The sequence below is a fragment of the Strigops habroptila genome, chromosome Z (genome assembly GCF_004027225.2).
Source record: "Strigops habroptila isolate Jane chromosome Z, bStrHab1.2.pri, whole genome shotgun sequence".
NCBI classification, from domain to species: Eukaryota; Metazoa; Chordata; class Aves; order Psittaciformes; family Psittacidae; genus Strigops; species Strigops habroptila.
Window position 1 is genome coordinate 57,277,284 of NC_044302.2, and position 19,457 is coordinate 57,296,740.

The 19,457-nt window shown below is 40.6% G+C and overlaps 1 protein-coding gene across 4 annotated transcripts in view; it reads left to right on the top strand.

The window, feature by feature from the left end:
* CNTNAP4 (contactin associated protein family member 4) overlaps nucleotides 1-19,457 on the top strand; it is a 256,407-nt gene that overhangs the window by 205,392 nt on the left and 31,558 nt on the right. For all 4 annotated transcript variants that reach the window (XM_030470203.1, XM_030470204.1, XM_030470205.1 and 1 more), the window contains 2 exons: nucleotides 1,670-1,797; nucleotides 19,219-19,389. In XM_030470203.1, coding sequence (XP_030326063.1) covers nucleotides 1,670-1,797; nucleotides 19,219-19,389 — 299 coding nt within the window. The remainder of the gene's footprint in view (nucleotides 1-1,669; nucleotides 1,798-19,218; nucleotides 19,390-19,457) is intronic.

The following is a 19,457-nucleotide window of genomic DNA, read 5'->3' on the forward strand; positions in this document are numbered from 1 at the left end:
TAATTTTCAGTTTAAGTAGTCACTTATCTCAGTAACTCTAATGTTATGGAGGCAATGTTTACGCTTGTTTTAGTAGTTGTGCTTAATATTACATTTGGTTCCCTAGAGACTACTGGTTTGAATCAGCTGACTCAATACTGTTCGCAAGGTGAAAAAAGTAGGTAGAATCAGTACTTGTTTGAGATGCTTTCAGAGCACAGAATCCCAGAGTTACTTGCAGAGTGGTTTTGAAAATATGGTTTTGATATTCTGTTTTATTTCATAGTTTGGACATAGACTTAGCTCTAAAATTCTTTATTTGACTCATCAAAAATCTTTAAGTCTAAAACAAAAAAATATGCCATTTAAAAAAAGAAAATCTGTTCTTAAAGATCTACAAAAATGCAAATCCTCTCTGCAGAAGAGGCAAGCTAGTTACTATTCAGTTTCCCTTTATTTGCAGCATAGTTTTATTACATTTTCTTCAGTGTTTTGAGGATTTTTTTCAGTTTTAAATTAGGAATCTGCAATATCTCATCTCATCAAAAATTATAATTAAAAAAAAAATGTTTTGCATTTCTCACTTAAGCAAAAATGTCTCATGGAAAAAAAATGTACATTTGTTTGCACCATGCTCCAAGACACATAAACAGAAATTATAAGCAGTGGAAATATAGTGATGTTAGTAAAAGGAGGAAGGATGGGTGTGGGGGGAAATCTCTCATTTCATTCAGCACAAGGATGGAATCCTTCACGTTGTCTCCGTCCTAATACACGGTATACTGAGAAAGGGGGTTGTTAAGCCTAGCTACATTCCCAGAGAAATATGGTGACTTGCTTCCTGAGTTGTGTGTCTTGTGTTTAATCTCTGAGCAGTGTGAGTTCCAGATTGACTCCCTCTCTGAGTTTGTTCTGTTGTCTCTGTCTTTGCCCATTAAAAGGAAGATTCAACCATAAACGGATTGAATGGACAAATTTAATTTTCCAGAATGGTCCTGAGTGATTGAATATTTCCAGGCTTTCAGGAGAAGCAAGTTTAGGGCCAAAACTGGTGCTTATGAAATTTTTACATTCTGTTCTGACACTAAGTTGTCAGATATTTTGAACAAGGAATTTGGTCTAAGATTACAAGTACTGTATGTGTGTTTTGAGTGCTAGGTTGTATAATTCTTTTTCTAATAGTTACATATTTATAGCATATGTTGCTTTTCCTGTACACTAAGCATGACTTTGTAATCTTCTTTATTTTTTTAAGTTTTGTCAAAGTGAAAAAAGAAAAGAAAACAAACCCCAAACTTAGACTTATTTAAAAGTTGTAGTAAGCCATTTACTATTCCATAATGAAGAGAAGGCCAATTATAGACACAGTATGTCCTCAACAACATAAAAGCACTCACATGGGTAAATACATTATCTTGGGCAGCCAGTCAGGTACCCATTTATGCCAAAAAGAGTTCTCTCATGCAAACAAGTACAACCAAAAATCTGCCCCCTTAGTATTAATTTGCTAAGTCAAATGATCACAATATCAATACCAAAGCGTAGGTTTGTATTCACAGTTTCTTGTATTACCTAGAGAGTTATGCAGCACGTTTGTCAGAATTTGATTCTTTTCCCCAGCAATGTGTTAAGAATAATAACACATTTGTCAGAAACATTTAGGAGATGTAGCTTTCTTTTACTTTTTCAGGACTAATGATACTGGATTCCTTTCCTACAAAGATCATCTACCAGTAACTGAAATTGTGATCACAGATACTGACAGACCAAATTCTGAAGCAGCTTACAAACTGGGACCTTTGCTTTGCCGTGGTGACAGTAAGTAACAACTGCAGAGTTTTGCTAAACATCAACAGATTTTGATTGCAATAATTTTAAATGTTGTTTGAAAAGCAGCCTAAGATACACTTTTGTAAAAATTTCATCCAGATCTTTTAGTAATTACAAAGGAAAAAGACAAAACACCATGGTCTAGTGCAAACCAGTGTAAAATTGTAGAGATATATTGCCAATGACAAGTATCAATATTGAAGACAGAAACTGTATAGTTTTCAAACAGCTATTTTGAGTACAGTCTGTTTATACAATTTGAATTAAATTATCAATAAAGCATTACATGAAGGGGAATTCATAACTGGTTATCATATCTTGGGAACATACGTTTCACTAGATACGCATGCTTCCATCACCAAACCTTATTAACTTCTGAGTGTTTGCGCAACAATGAAAACATATTACAGGAGATTAATCCAACTATACTGCAGGAGATGAATCCAGTATATGCAATACCTATGAGTAAAATTTCAACTCCACATAAAAATTTAAAATTTAGGAAGTTATACAGTAATTCAAATCATAAAGGTTATACATCCTGTATGTACTAACTGGAAAAATATTATATGTGAAGAAATTACTTAAAGGTAATGAGACAAGTGGAGTAAAACTGATACCTTAGTCAATATTTGTGATGACATTTATGATTTCATTATTTTCCATCTTTATCAGCAAAGGAAACAGATTTTGGCTTATGTTAAGTAGTAAATTATTGCACAAAATTCCATGGCTGCTGTAATATCTATTTTAATTCATTATGTGATTTTTCTTCATAGTAATATGATGTGTTTTATTTACAAATTTCTTCAGCCTTTATGAATAACAGGAAATTAATTTCAGTAAAAAATACCTATCTATACTTTTAGGTTCACTCAGGAGACTGCATAGATAAATAAATATAAATTAGCATGTTTTTATTTTTATGCCATCTCTGATTTCATTCCTGTGGCTTTTCAGGGAAATTATGCCTGGAAGATTTGTTAACAGATGTGCCTTACAGCAGTGCATTCTAATTTTGCTATAAAAATTTATAAGACATAAAACATACCCTGTTGAGTGCTTCCTTATCATTTGTCTGACATCTGATTGTGAGCTCATCATTTATCCTACCTACCAAAGAACTGTTCAATCATGGGGTTATGATATAGGATTATGGTATAATTAAGAGTGGAAAGGAACTAATGAGGTCTCCTACTTAGAGTAGAATCAGCCATGAGCTCAGACTAGGTCTCTCAGAGCTTTGTCAAATTGGAGCTTGAAGCTCGCAAGGATGCTGCCTACACTGCATCTCCTGGCAGCCTGTGTGCCATAGTGAATTTCTTTTACTTAGATTAAGCCTGAAATACTGTTGTTTCAACTTATACCCATTTTTTTGATACTTGCACCTTACACCAGTACAAAGAGCATGGCTCCATCTTTTTAGTAATTTTACGGTAGGTTTCGGGGGCTACTGTCATGTCCCCCACAAAGCTATCCCTCATCCAAGTTGAACCAGCCCAGGTTCCTCAGCCTGAAAGGCAGGAAAAGTGCTCCAGACCTGAATATCCTGGTGGCCTCTCCCATACTCATTCCTGTTTGTTAATGTTTTTCCTGTACTCTAAGCTCTAAAACTGAAGGCAGCGTGTAGATGTTGTCTACAAGTGTTGAGTAAAGGGGAATAACCACGTCTCTCAACTGACTGCCCATGCTCATTTAGCCTATGATGCAGCAGACCTCCATTGTGGCCAAGGGCAATGAAACCAGGGATAATGCCAACGATGAAACAGAAGTATTTGCAGCTTCTGTAGTACTAATAAGTGGGAAAAATTTCAATTTCATTACTCACCAAGTTCCCAACTATAATTAATTACATAACCTGACCCCAATTATCACAAATCTTAAAATGTGAAAGCCAACTAGCTTCCCCGAGTGAATCATTAAAACACATAGACAGCAGTGACACCTAGTGACTTCCCTGCCTTTATTTGATGTTTCCTTTTTCTGAGTGATTGAATTGTGGCAAAATTTCACACTGATGTTAAATGATCACTGTATTTCTAGACAAGCTGCAATAGAGAATTCTAAAATATCATGCGTACAAGCACAAGAACTCAGACTCTGAATGTCAGAGACTACGTCATAGAATTTAACTTCTGAAAGAGGCAATTGAGGACTAAAATAATCTCAATGAAAAGACCTTGCAGAATATAGCAGTTAATGGTACTTACACAAAAAATACTTTGAAAAGGAATGTTCACTTTGATTTTTAAATAAAAGCAGCATTAGTGTAATATTTCTTAGTGTAATATTTCTCAGCTGTTTATATCATAAAGACAAAGATGGTAAGAGATGACATGCTTTCAGGGAGGTAGGGACTAAAATTTGAAGGAAATTTCTGAAGGAAAAATTAACATAAAATCATAGAATTTTTGCATAAACCCAAAGTGCAGGTTATTGAGTAAAAATATTGATTGTATGATAATATGTAATACAATATAAAAATATAAAGTATTGTATAATCTGATGCATAAGCCATAAAATATTTAATATATAATAAATTATTTATATTATATAATTAGCACACTATATCATTCTACATAATTTATATTAAAATAATATATAATACAGACTATAGCATATGTAATGGATGATGCATAATATATATATTAAATTATATTAATACACTTTATCATATATGATATAATTATATATATTGCAATGAATATTCTATCATATAATTTTAATCATTATACTGCAAATGACTGAGTGTACAACTTGTTGGAATTTTTTGCACTGGTCTTTTTGTATCAGCAGTGGTTTTTATGAAGAAAATTTTTTTTAACCTTTAGTTTTCCAGAAAATGTAGAAACCTATGAGTTGTAGTAGTTTCTGAGTTCTACATGTTAAATTTCACAGTGGTCAAAACTGATGAAGTCTCAACTGTGTTGTGAGATCGCAGTAATACACTCATAATGCTTTGAAACTTCAGGAAAGAAGCAGATGTTTATTAAGATTTTTTTCTAATCTGAGGCTGGAGATAACCATGAAGGCCTAATTAAATTCACTTTTAATGACATTTATTTTCTTCCGCACCTTTGGATAGGAGGAGAACACAAAAAAGAGGTAGTAGAAAATACCCATTTCTCGGAAGTGCTGTCAAAAAATAAAAAGATATCTTTTTGGATTCACAAGTGTGATTTGAGAACTTTCCAAAGAGTTTATTACTTATTTCTGTTTCTCTCACTCTCTAAAACTAAATTATACAATTCTACTTCCAAGAGTCTGTTCTTTTATTAAGCACTTGGTTTGTTCTTTCTGGAAGACACAAGTTCTTCTGAATAACTCACTGGCATACTATATGAAAAAGTATGGGAGAAGGTTTACTTGTATTTGTGATACACTTAGACTTCACTAAATGATTCAAAACCAAAAGATCACAAATTCTAAATGCAGCAATAATCTAGTCCTTGTAGGAAATCTATTTAGAGATTAAAATAATTAAAATCAAGCAGATAAATAAATAGTTTTTTTGAAGTGAATTGTCATAAACCACTGTCGGCTAAGTTTCCCACTCAGAGTTACTTCAATAGGTACCTCTAAGAAGTCATGTATCATTGTAGTCCAGGAGAAGTTGCCCATTCTTCATTGCACATTTTTTATTTTGACTCTTTTATTTAACATTACTTTTCTGTACTTGTTTCTTTTTGTTAGGTTTTATGGATTGACTCTTCAATGAAGTGCGTTGCTTTTATAAAACCTAACTATATTTGCTAGAACAAAGCAGGAAAGAGTAACCTAATAAAAGAAAAATAATAGCAAAAGCAATACCAGTACAGGGGCTTTTTTATGTATAAAATTCCATTCAGATATGGATATGGACCCATTTGAGCAAGTACAGAGGAGGACTATGCAGAGTGTTAGATGGCTGGAGCACCTCTTCTATGAAGACAGGCTGAGAGATTTGGGCTTTTTCAACCTGGAGAAGAGAAGGCTCCTGGGAGACCTTATAGCAACCTTTCAGTAACCTAGAGGGCCTGCAAGACAGCTGGAGAGGGACTTTTATACAAGGGCATGTAGTGATAGTACAAAGGATAATGACTCTAGGATGAAAGAGGGGAGATTTAGATTAGATATTAGGAAGAAGTTCTTGACTGTGAGGGTCGTGAGGCCCTGGTACAGGTTGCCCGGGGAAGTTGTGGCTGCTCCATCCCTGGAAGTGTTTAAGGCCAGGTTGGATGGCAGTTGGAGCAACTTGGCCTAGTGAAGAATGTCCCTCCCTGTGGCAGGGGGTTGGAACTAGGTGATCTTAAAGTCCTTTCCAACCCAAACCGTTCTATGATGTTATGATTCTATAATATTTATAATTTTTTCTTGGCATTTGTGCTAGTTAGCTATCTTTAATTGTAAGATGCCAAGGTGAATGTAAGTAAAAATATTCTAGAGGAATATGACCATTTAGAGAAATTAGGCCACAGAGTTTGGTGACACTTGTCTCTACACATGTGGGTGGCATTCACCTGTTTCTATAACATTTAAAATATATCACTGTATTTTCCTTTTCTGCAAACAATACAAAATTCTAATAAATTTTATGCCAGCGCTGCTGGTATCAGATTGAAAAATATGTCTAAATATAGTGAAAGTTAAGAATAAAATTGACCTATACCAGCTGAATAGGTATAGGTCAGAAGCATAAGAGGAAAGACTTTGAAGCATAAGAGGACAAAAGAAATTTGGGAGCACTAATAGACAGAAATATTATGGTTTTTTAAATAAAGAAAAAAAAGATATCTCCATAATTTTTTATATTATTCAAGAAAAAAGCCACATGTTGACAAAGTGTAATAAAGAGATTCAGTTAGTATGAGTAGATTTTTAGAAAAAACACACCATTCAAGGTTTTTTTCATTGTTTTTTCCCTTGCAAGAACTGACTGGAAATACTCCAATTCATTACTATGAATTTCTAATAACTGTTAGGACATATAGAAATATCCGGAAAGCTAATGTGCCAAAATTATGTATGATCAGTGAGTAATTATAATCTGTCAAAATCAGACTGATTCTTGGCCAAAAGCAAAAATTGATGATACAAATCTTAATTGAAAGAAACTTAATATAAGGATAGGGCAATGCAATATAAAGATAATATATATTTCAATATGAGTTTATTTACAGTAAATTTGGCCAAACTTTTGAGGGATTTCTGTACTGGTAAAGGCAAACTGGTGGGGTGGTATTGGTATCTAGTAAGATATTTGGAGGAGTGTCAGATACTTGTTTGAATTAAATAAAAAAAGGGGGGGGGGTGAAATATGCAAATTCAACTGCAAAATAATAGTACAAACAGATAAATGAGTGTCGTGGTTTGAGCCCAGCCGGTAACTCAGAACCACACAGCCGCTCACTCACTCCCCCCCCTCCCCTTCTTCCTCCCCCCCGCTCCCGGAGGGATGGGGAGGAGAATGGGAAGAATGCAACTCCCACGGGTTGAGATAAGAGCAGTCCCGCAACTAAGGTATAACACAAAACCACTACTGCTACCACCAATGATAATAACGATTAGTGAAATAACAAGGGGAGAGGATACAATTGCTCACCACCCGCCGACCGATACCCAGCCCGACCCGAGCAGTGATCTGGGCCTTCCGGGTAACTCCCCCCGGTTTATATACTGGGCATGACGTGCTGTGGTATGGAATACCCCTTTGGCTAGTTTGGGTCAGGTGTCCTGTCTCTGCTTCCGCCCGGCTTCCCCTCCTCCCTGGCAAAGCATGAGACTGAGAAAGTCCTTGGTTGGAATAAACATTACTTAGCAACAACTAAAAACATCGGTGTTATCAGCGTTGTTCCCAGGCTGAAAGTTAAAAAACACAGCACTGCACCAGCTACTAAGCAGGAGAAAAATGACTGCTATAGCTGAACCCAGGACAGTATCCACCCCTTATTCCATACCATTCACGTCATGCTCAGATCCCACATCTCTCAGCACACCATCACCCCTGTCCCACATATACACATATATATACACCCACACCCACACACAGAGAAAGATATCGTTCCCTAGTCCATGGACCAATCCCTGTAAAATTGCTGAACTCATCCAGTCCATGATGTCAGGCTCCATCTCTTGTAATAGTCTTTCAGGGCAGGAGGGACGGTACATAGTGTTGGGTTGTTGCCTGCTGATGATACCGCCAAACTCATCTGGTCACTGCTGAGCTCGTCTGGTTTCCTCAAAATTCGTTCTTTGTTGAGGTGATGATCGGAGGGAAGCCAGGGTCAATGGCTGGTGACCTGAAGATATCTAGCTGGTGGGCTATAAAAGTGTTATAGAGCAGGCAACAGCGTACAATTGAGTTCATTGGCTGTTTTCCCCCAAAATCAAATCCCCTTGAGGTACACATCGGACTTCCCCATCTTCCCGCATTACCCACCAAGTATATCCAGGTCCCTGAGCAAAAGCAAGCCCACGAGTGGGTTTGCCTTTACCTGAAGCAGGAATAACCCAGACTGTCTTCCCCAACAAATTCTTTATGTGCACCACAGGAACTTTATCCCCCTCTACAGTACGTAAAAGTTCTGATTGGGCTGGGCTAGCCCTGTTGGCAGATCCCCTACTGTTGACCAACCAGGTGGCTTTTGGTAAATGTGTATCCCAGTGTTTGAAAGTCCCACCACCCATTGCTCTCAGTGTAGTTTTTAACAGCCCATTGTACCGTTCGATTTTCCCAGAGGCTGGTGCATGGTAGGGGATGTGGTATACCCACTCAATGCCATGCTCTTTGGCCCAAGTGTCTATGAGGTTGTTCCGGAAATGAGTCCCATTGTCTGACTCAATTCTCTCTGGGGTGCCGTGTCGCCACAAGACTTGTTTCTCAAGGCCCAGGATAGTGTTCCGGGCAGTGGCATGGGACACAGCGTATGTTTCCAGCCAGCCGGTGGTTGCTTCCACCACGGTAAGCACATAGCGCTTGCCCTGGCGGGTTGGTGGGAGTGTGATAGAGTCAATCTGCCAGGCCTCCCCATATTTGTACTTCAGCCATCGTCCTCCATACCAGAGAGGCTTTAACCGCTTGGCTTGCTTAATTGCAGCACATGTTTCACATTCGTGGATAACCTGGGCAATAGTGTCCATCGTTAAGTCCACCCCTCGATCACGAGCCCATCTATATGTTGCATCTCTGCCTTGATGGCCTGAGGTGTCATGGGCCCACCGGGCTAAAAATAATTCACCCTTATGTTGCCAATCCAAGTCCATCTGAGCCACTTTAATCTTAGCAGCTTTATCCACTTGCTGGTTATTCTGGTGTTCCTCAGTGGCCCGACTCTTGGGTACATGAGCATCTACGTGGCGTACCTTCACCACCAGGTTCTGCACCCGAGCAGCGATATCTTGCCACAATGCAGCAGCCCAGATGGGTTTACTTCTGCGTTGCCAGTTGCTCTGCTTCCATTGCTGCAACCACCCCCACAGGGCATTTGCCACCATCCATGAGTCAGTATAGAGATAAAGTACTGGCCATTTTTCTCGTTCAGCAATGTCCAAGGCCAGCTGGATGGCTTTCACCTCTGCAAACTGACTCGATTCACCCTCTCCCTCAGCAGTTTCTGCAACTTGTCGCAGGGGACTCCACACAGCTGCCTTCCATCTCCGATGCTTTCCCACAATACGGCAGGACCCATCAGTAAACTAGGCATATTGCTTTTCACTCTCTGACAGTTCATTATATGGTGGGGCCTCTTCAGCACGCGTCACCTCCTCTTCTGGTGACATCCCAAAATCTTTGCCCTCTGGCCAGTCCATGATGACTTCTAGAATTCCCGGACGACTGGGATTTCCTATTTGAGCTCGTTGTGTAATTAGTGCGGCCCACTTACTCCATGTAGTATCAGTTGCATGATGTGTAGAGGAGACCCTGCCGTTGAACATCCAGCACAGCACAGGCAACCGGGGTGCCAGGAGGAGCTGCGCTTCAGTTCCAATCACTTCTGAGGCAGCTCGAACCCCTTCATAGGCTGCCAGTATCTCTTTTTCAGTGGGAGTGTAGCTGGCCTCGGATCCTTTATATCCCCGACTCCAAAAGCCAAGGGGTCGACCTCGAGTCTCCCCTGGAGCTTTCTGCCAGAGGCTCCAGGTAGGACCATTCTCCCCAGCTGCGGTATAGAGCACATTTTTCACATCTGGCCCGGCCCGGACTGGTCCAAGGGCTACTGCATGAACTATTTCTCGTTTAATTTGTTCAAAGGCTTGTTGTTGCTCAGGGCCCCATTTGAAATCATTCTTCTTCCGGGTCACGTGGTAGAGAGGGCTTACAATCAGACTGTAATTTGGGATGTGCATTCTCCAGAACCCCACAACACCTAAGAAAGCTTGTGTTTCTTTCTTGTTAGTTGGTGGAGACATTGCTATTATCTTGTTGATCACGTCTGTGGGGATCTGGCGGCGTCCATCTTGCCATTTTATTCCCAAAAATTGAATCTCCTGTGCAGGTCCCTTGACCTTATTCCGTTTTATGGCAAAACCGGCCTTCAGCAGGATTTGGATTATTTTCCTCCCTTTCTCAAAAACTTCTTCCACTGTATCACCCCACACGATGATGTCAGCAATGTATTGCAGGTGTTCTGGAGCTTGCCCCTGTTCCAGTGCAGTCTGGATCAATCCATGGCAGATGGTAGGGCTGTGTTTCCACCCCTGGGGCAGTCGGTTCCAAGTGTACTGGACGCCCCTCCAAGTGAAAGCAAACTGTGGCCTGCATTCTGCTGCCAAAGGGATTGAGAAAAATGCATTGGCAATGTCAATTGTGGCATACCACTTGGCTGCCTTTGACTCCAGTTCATACTGAAGTTCTAACATGTCTGGTACGGCAGCACTCAATGGTGGTGTGACTTCGTTCAGGCCACGATAGTCTACTGTTAATCTCCACTCTCCATTAGACTTTTGCACTGGCCATATGGGGCTATTAAAGGGTGAGCGGGTCCTGCTGATCACTCCTTGGCTCTCCAGTCTGTGGATCAGCTTATGGATGGGAATCAAGGAGTCTCGGTTGGTGCGATATTGCCGCCGGTGCACTGTTGTGGTCGCAATTGGCACTTGTTGTTCTTCGACCTTCAGCAACCCCACAACAGAAGGATCCTCTGAGAGACCGGGTAAGGTGGACAGCTGCTTAATTTCCTCTGTCTCCAAGGCAGCGATACCAAAGGCCCATCTATACCCTTTTGGGTCTTTGAAATACCCTCTCTGAGATGGTCTATGCCAAGGATGCATGGAGTCCCTGGACCAGTTACAATGGGGTGCTTTTGCCACTTCCTCCCAGTCAGGCTGATTTCAGCTTCCAGCATAGTTAACGCTTGGGATCCTCCTGTCACTCCAGAAATAGAAATGGGTTTCACCCCTTGATACCTTGATGGCATCAGAGTACACTGTGCACCGGTATCTACTAGAGCCTTATACTTCTGTGGGACTGATGTGCCAGGCCATCTGATCCACACAGTCCAGTAAACCCGATTATCCCTCTCCTCCACCTGGCTGGAGGCAGGGCCCCTCTAATAGTGATCACAAAATTCTCCACTTCTGTCTTGTAGAAAGGGATTAGTATTCCTTATCACAGGAGCTGGAGTAAAATCAGCTCTTTCGCTCCATCTGGGAAACTGCTCGCCAGAGACTGGAGCAGCAGCTTTCCTGGGAGGATCATCCTTGACCATTGTTCTCCTCTTCAGTTCACGCACCCGTTGCTCCAGAGCTGAAGTAGGTTTTCCATCCCACTTTCTCATGTCTTCTCCATGATCCCGCAGGTAAAACCATAGGGTGGCCCGTGGCGTGTACCTCGTATATTTTCTTTCTCAAACAGTAGGGCGCCTTCTGTTGATAGCTGAGACATGGGTTGGTACGCGTGGAGAGCTGGATAGATCGGATAAATCGTCTCTCAATTGTTTGAACTCCTGGGACAGTTTTTCCACAGCTGAAATGATGGAAGGGGTGAGATTGTCTTCGAACTCTCAGAGTTGACGAATCAGGCAATCCACTGTTGGTGATATTCCGTCATTCCAGGTCATTGATGCCAATGTGTGGGCATATGATGATGGCGCACTCCGTGTAAGTTTCCGCCACATGGGTCGTGTACATTCGACTTCATCTGGGTCTACGGATGTGTTCCTGGAATCCGGCCTACGATAGATCATCTCTATAATGGCTGATTCCCTCAGGGACTGGATGCCTTTCTCTATCGTGGTCCAGTTGGCTGAGCGATTCGTAATATCGTCTTTGTAGGGAAACCTTTCCTTCACAGCTGCCAGGAGCCGCCTCCAAAGACTGAGGGCTCGCTTCTCTCTTGCAATCGCTTTGTCAATTCCTCCTTCCTTAGCAAGTGATCCCAGCTGCTTGGCTTCCCTACCTTCTAGTTCATGACCGTCGGCCCCATTGTCCCAGCACCGGAGCAACCAGGTGACAATGTGCTCCCCTGGAAGACGGGTGAAATCTTTTCGCATATTCCGCAGTTCGGTTGAGGTCCGGGGTCGAGAAGTGACCTCTTCTTCTTCTTCCTCTTCCTCTGACCCACGTAGTAGTAACTTTTGTTCAGGTGCTGTTGCATATAGTAATGGCACTGGGTCTTCATCTTTCTTCGCTTCACGGGTTGCTCTTTGTGCCTTTCGTTTGCTTTTGCTTACAGGGGCAACAGACATTGTCCCAAACTGGCCATTTGGTTTAGCTGCAGTGTTTGTCACTGTGGTTGGAGTGGCTGCAGTGTCTGCCACTAGGATTGGAGTGGTTGCAATGTCTATTGCTGGGGTTGGTGCAGCTGTTGTGCTTGGGAGTTGAGTAACACCAACAGCTGCATTATCTGTTGCTGTCGGGGTTTGAGTAGCTACTGTGCTTGTCACTGGGGTTGGTGTAGCTGCAGTGCTTGGAGTAGCCATATTGTCTGTTGCTGTCGGGGTTTGAATAGCTACTGTGCTTGTCACTGGGGTTGGTGTAGCTGTGGTGCTTGGAGTAGCTATATTGTCTGTTGCTGTCGGGGTTTGAGTAGCTACTGTGCTTGTCACTGGGGTTGGTGTGGCTGTGGTGCTTGGAGTAGCCACATTGTCTGTTGCTGTCGGGGTTTGAGTAGCTGTTGTGCTTGTCACTGGGGTTGGTGTAACTGCTGTATTTGAAGTTGGAGTAGTTGCGTTGTCTGTTGTGGTCAGGGTTTGAGTAGCTGTTGTGCTTGTCACTGGGGTTGATGTAGCTGCTGTACTTGGAGTAGCTGTGTTGACTGTTGTGGTCAGGGTCTGAGTAGCTGCTGTGCTTGTAGTTGGCATAGCTGCGTTGTCTGTTGCTTTGCCATCAGATCCAGAGACATTTTTTTCCCTTTGAAGGTGATGGATAGTGTTGAGCAGGGCTCTGTAGGCATAGGCCAAGCCCCAGCACGTTGCCAAAATTTGTCCCTCTCTGGTATAACCAGGACGACAGCACACCTCGTTTAAGCGTTTTACTAGTTTTTCCGGATGTTGCACTTGTTCAGTGGTGAAGTTCCAAAGCACTGGAGGGGCCCACTGGCCTAGGTACTTGCCCATACTATCCCACACACCCTGCCACTCATAACTGTCCAGCCTCAGGGAAAATCTCCTGGTGGTCCTCCTATATCGTCGTCTAACCCTAGACCAGATTCGAACCTGATACTGCTGAATTTTTGACATTAAACGAAATAGGATGTTCCTACAACGGGATGGCCGTGGGTAAAACACACTCCGTATGTTTGCCAACATGCTGATCCCCAGCACAATCAGCAGGCAGGTTTCAAGGGTACTCAAAGGCCATCTAAAACCTTCAGAACTCTCAATTGCTGTTGCAAATAGGCTGGTGGGGGAACGGGGGGTGAAAAAGAATGCTTCCTTCGTAAGTTTACCCCCCGAGGAGAAAAAAAAAGATATGCAATTGCTAAAATATTTCATTATATACCTCCCAATGTATAGTGGTGATGGCCACGCTGGAAGCACAAACCAGACCAGTTTCATGATCAATGAGTCTATTGTATTACAAGTCATTACCATGAAGTACAGTGAAACAAGAACCTTAGCCCAGGCCCCCCAGCCGATAAACGCTAAAACAGCAAATAGTGGCTGTAAGTAAGGTACAACATGCTGAAACTCTGAGATCAAGCGCAACATGTCTGAGAGCCAAATAATCACCATTGTGACGAGTAGTAACAATGAATGCTTATCACAAATATGATTAAACACACTCTGGTCAGATCTGTCGTTATCTCAACCTTTCGAGCCCCACGTTGGGCGCCACAAAGAGCTGTCGTGGTTTGAGCCCAGCCGGTAACTCAGAACCACACAGCCGCTCACTCACTCCCCTCCCCCCCCCTTCTTCCTCCCCCCCGCTCCCGGAGGGATGGGGAGGAGAATGGGAAGAATGCAACTCCCACGGGTTGAGATAAGAGCAGTCCCGCAACTAAGGTATAACACAAAACCACTACTGCTACCACCAATGATAATAACGATTAGTGAAATAACAAGGGGAGAGGATACAATTGCTCACCACCCGCCGACCGATACCCAGCCCGACCCGAGCAGTGATCTGGGCCTTCCGGGTAACTCCCCCCGGTTTATATACTGGGCATGACGTGCTGTGGTATGGAATACCCCTTTGGCTATTTTGGGTCAGGTGTCCTGTCTCTGCTTCCGCCCGGCTTCCCCTCCTCCCTGGCAAAGCATGAGACTGAGAAAGTCCTTGGTTGGAATAAACATTACTTAGCAACAACTAAAAACATCGGTGTTATCAGCGTTGTTCCCAGGCTGAAAGTTAAAAAACACAGCACTGCACCAGCTACTAAGCAGGAGAAAAATGACTGCTATAGCTGAACCCAGGACAATGAGAGCAGATAATCCACTCATTGTGAATTCCCAGTTCAACATTTAAATCAAAAAGACCAGCGTAAGCTTTGGATGTAATAATTTTAGCTTTGGATATAGTAACTTTAGCTGTATCATATTAATCTATTTTTGTTCTAACCTCAGTGTAATCAACATTATTTTGATCCTCTTCACTATTTCCTGCATAATCAAGAAGTTTAATACAAGTCTGTGGTTAGTTTTATGCTATATAAAAAGGATGTAAGATTTAAGGATTGCTTTAAAGAAGTTGAGATGCATTTTTTACTGAAGGCCTCTTAAGCTAAATATCTCTGCTTAATTCAGGCAAAATCTGAGACGATATACTCAACTTAAATGGAGTTCCACCAAGCATGGACTTTCAAATAATGTTCTTGAAAGCAGGAGAAAAAGTCAGAAAAAGATCCAGTGGTCAGGACTTAAGTTAGGCCAGTGGGTTGAGTGTATGTGCAGACATAAATACACGTAAAAATTGATAGTAAGAGCATTCGTAAATTTTCCATAAATGGACAAATTTAAATTGAATTGATTTAATATTTGTTTTCTAGAATACATACTCTTTTACAAACATGAATTAAATCAGGGAATTTATATATTCTCTAGCATATCAGAGGTCAAATCAGATGACAGCAGTTTTCCCTTCTGGTCTTTTAATCTATAAATCTTCTAATAAGCAATGTAGCAGAGCTGGAAGTAGTGATACAGGTGGGGCAGCTGAACTCTACACATTCTCAGAGGCAAACAGTTGTCAGCTAGTCAGATGTCATAACATTAGCAGCATAGCTTTAGAAGAAGCAATTTGTGCACCTCTCAGTAATTTTGGCCTTCTCTCTGCTGCACTCTAGAAAGGGAAATTTTTCCATGTAGTAAAACTGACATGTAATAGGTAGTGGTGATTTTCCTGCTTGGTTTTGCACAGGAATATAGTGAAGCACACACTCCCCATTACACACTACACACACACCCCTAAACAAAACTAAATACCAAACCAACCAACCAATCAACCAAAACCATTAGGATACAAATAGCAGATGACTGCATAACTTAAAGATCAGTTTAAGACACCAAGTAGGTAGGAGCAGACCAAAGACATCAGGGAAAGTCCTGAGCATCCACTGCTAGTCTAGATCAGATAACCCAGTAGTGTAGATCAGACAGGCTAATGGCATCTGCAATTTACAATGAGCATGCCTTCTATAGTATTAACCTTTTACCTTACTACTGCTGTGCACTTACAATCTGATCACAGTGACATTCTAGTGAAATTCAAAGATCCTGTGGCTGTACTAGAGACCAGAAGCTGCTCTTAGAAAGAAGAGCACACCCTGCTAGAAGATCTTTCAGTACTTTTTAAGTGTTTCACAAAATCACTTTAAGAGGCAGAATATGGAAAAGATGGAAAGTACATTGAATGTTATCTTTACAAACACTACAGCTGTTTTTAAAACACAACAAGCACCTCCAGATTAACAGCAGTGTTCCTTAGCTATATTCATCTGTAAGAGCTGTGTAGTATTTTATGTGCTGTGTTGTCGTAGTTTAAGCCCAGCCGGTAACTCAGAACTGCGCAGCCGCTCGCTCACTCCTCCCCTTCTTCCTCCCCCCACTCCCGGAGGGGTGGGCAGGAGAATCAAAAGAATGTAACTCCCACGGGTTGACATAAGAGCAGTCCAGTAACTAAGGTGTAATACAAAACCACTACTGCTACCACCAATGATAATAATGATAAGGGAAATAACAAGGGGAGAGAATACAATTGCTCACCATCCACCGACCTATACCCAGCCTGACCCGAGCAGCGATCTAGGCCTTCCGGGTAACTCCCCCCAGTTTATATACTGGGCATGACGTGCCATGGTATGGAATACCTCTTTGGCTAGTTTGGGTCAGGTGTCCTGTCTCTGCTTCCTCCTGGCTTCCCCTCCTCCCTGGCAGAGCATGAGACTGAGAAAGTCCTTGGTTGGAATAAACATTACTTAGCAACAACTAAAAACATTGGTGTTATCAGTGTTCTTCCTGGGCTGAAAATCAAAACCACAGCACTGCACCAGCTACTAAGAAGGAGGAAAAATGACTGCTACAGCTGAACCCAGGACACACGTCAATTTGAGATTTTTCTTTGTCTGGGGGAAAAGGGGTCACTAGTCAAAAACTACATACACAAAATATTTTTCAGCAACATGACTTTATTTTCTCTGCTTCAACACTCACTATCCCTGCTGGAGTTTCACACTGAAAGAATGATGCTGCAAGATTTAGACATACCAAGAAGAATTGATACAAGTAATAAATAAATTTTAGTTTTGATTACAAACTTGAAGACTGCTAGAATTTGAAATTGCAGAAAAACAGTTGTTTTGAGAATTTCTTTTGTTTGCAACATCAAAATGGTTAATTTATCTGTCTTGTTCTCATTTGTTCCTCTTTCACTTTACAATTTTAAGATGGTAAAACTAGTTGCTATATGCCAAAAATGAAAGTAACTTTTGCAATATAAATATGCTGTTTTTTATTTATAACAAAGAGGATCTTTTTTTTTTGTTTGTTTTTTTACCCATAGGAAAACTGCAGTCTTACAAACAGATAAAATGTTAAATATTATTGATTTATTGACTACATGGCATTTGGCAGTTCCAGAAATCTAAATAAGAGACTGTAAGCCAGATACTGTAAATAGAAGAAATTATTTTCCCACCCTGATTTTTCACAACATAAGATACTTTGTGATATACTTTTTCTAGTTTGATATTTAACCCTTTTAGAGGGCTAGATAGAATAGAGTACCTTAACATTCATAAATCACACAATTTTCAGAGCTAAGAAAAAGAACAGGTAGATAAGACACGAAATTAAGAGAGGAAGAATAAAACTTACTATCCCTGCCCTTCTCCAAAGATCATTTAAATTCTTCATTGAAGCTAATTGTATCATTACTCTACTGGACTGTTACTGCTGCTATTGTCTCTCTTCTAATTACTAGCAATGTTTTAACAATTTTTGTGCAAATTACTAGTATTAGACTTTGTATTGTGTTTGTTTTTTAAATAGCCATTATATACTTAAGTCATAACTGTGGTGAATTTTGCTCTGTGGGAACTATGACCTGAAAGAGTTGAGGAATATGAGCTTAAAATGAGGAATATGAGCCCCAATATGTGAGGCTGATGTCTTTATTCGATGGCATTTTGAGCAGGATGATAACTTCAAGAAGCCCATCAGACAGCATTGAGAGGAAGGTGCAAAGCTATGCTTACCTCTTGTAGCCTGAGCCATCTGTTCACAACTCTGCCCTACCATATAAAAGTTGTCCTGATGGCTGGTCTAACTTGTGATGTCTGGCAGTACTCCCAAGCGCTGAGTGCCACAGCAAGCAATTGCCAGAATATGCATGAACATCCAGCCAAGCTGCTTTTTCTAGGTGTGGGATCTGAACTCTGACTAAAACCCTGCTAAAAATTCAGGAGGAATTAGTGAATGGACTTTAATTTTACTTCACTGGGCTGTGGACCAGCCCTTTGTGTCACACTGTATCATAGATTTTGATTTTGCAGATCAGAGAGAAACTTAAAAAAAGAAGAAAAAAATTTCTCTTACACTAAACCCAGAGAGTGCCTGGAGCAGAAACCACAATTTTGTACAGTATTTAGGTCTAGATTACAGCGTTATCAGGAGAATGTGCAATGGCCTTGTTCAGTTAGACAGGAAGATACTGAATGCCTCATTTGATTTAGAAAGCAATATAGCTTAATAAAGAAATACAGATACATCTGTAAGAATTCAGCAATAATAACAAGGTACTTCTAGTTGAACACCATAAATGCAGATTATGTTCTTACTAGAAGAGGATTTTTCCATAAACTTTTTAATCATCAAGAATGAAATCTAACAAATTATGATTAAATGCCAGCTAAAAGAAAAATCAAACCAGGAAAATATCTGTTTGATCTTGTAACTTTTTTATAAGTAAAAATGATTTACATGGGATTTATCATGTAAGTAAGAATTTATATGAATTTCTGAGCTGCAGACAACTAAATAAGATTTTTTTTTTTATTATTCCTTCTACAGTAATTACTAGGAGTTGTATCCCACCTTCTTTGTGTTATCTGGTAAAACAATAACAAAACTCTTTTCCTTCTTATGTGAGTAATATGCGTAACCACTGTCACAGTTATAGTGTATACTAGCTAATGGAGGTATAGTACTTCATTCAAAACTCCTACGTTTATTTCGTACAAGGATACATCATGCCATAACTGGACTGTCTAGCTGAGATGCCAGGCATTTTATTTCCCATTAATTGTTTTTTTTTTGGTTGCCTGAACTGAATAAATTAATTGTTCTTGTTGAATCATTTTCTGTGTCTCCAGTAACCACCACTTTTTGTTTTATAAACTAAGCATGAGGCTTCTGCGGAAGTTAGACTTTCTGAACAATGTAACTCCTTCCTACACGTGGGCACTTTCTTTTGCTTAATTGATTATAAAAGTTATACTGGCAATATTAGATAACACTGTTTATCTGTCACTTAACCTTTCATTTTGATAACCAGGAACATTTTGGAATTCAGCATCCTTCAACACAGAGACATCGTACCTTCATTTCCCCACCTTCCATGGAGAGCTCAGTGCAGATGTCTCGTTTTTCTTTAAAACTACTGCTTCCTCAGGAGTTTTTTTAGAAAACCTGGGAATTCAAGATTTCATAAGGATAGAGTTATACTGTAAGTAATACAACTATTACTATTACTATTGCTATTGCTATTGTTATTACTATTTCTGACTTTTAGTC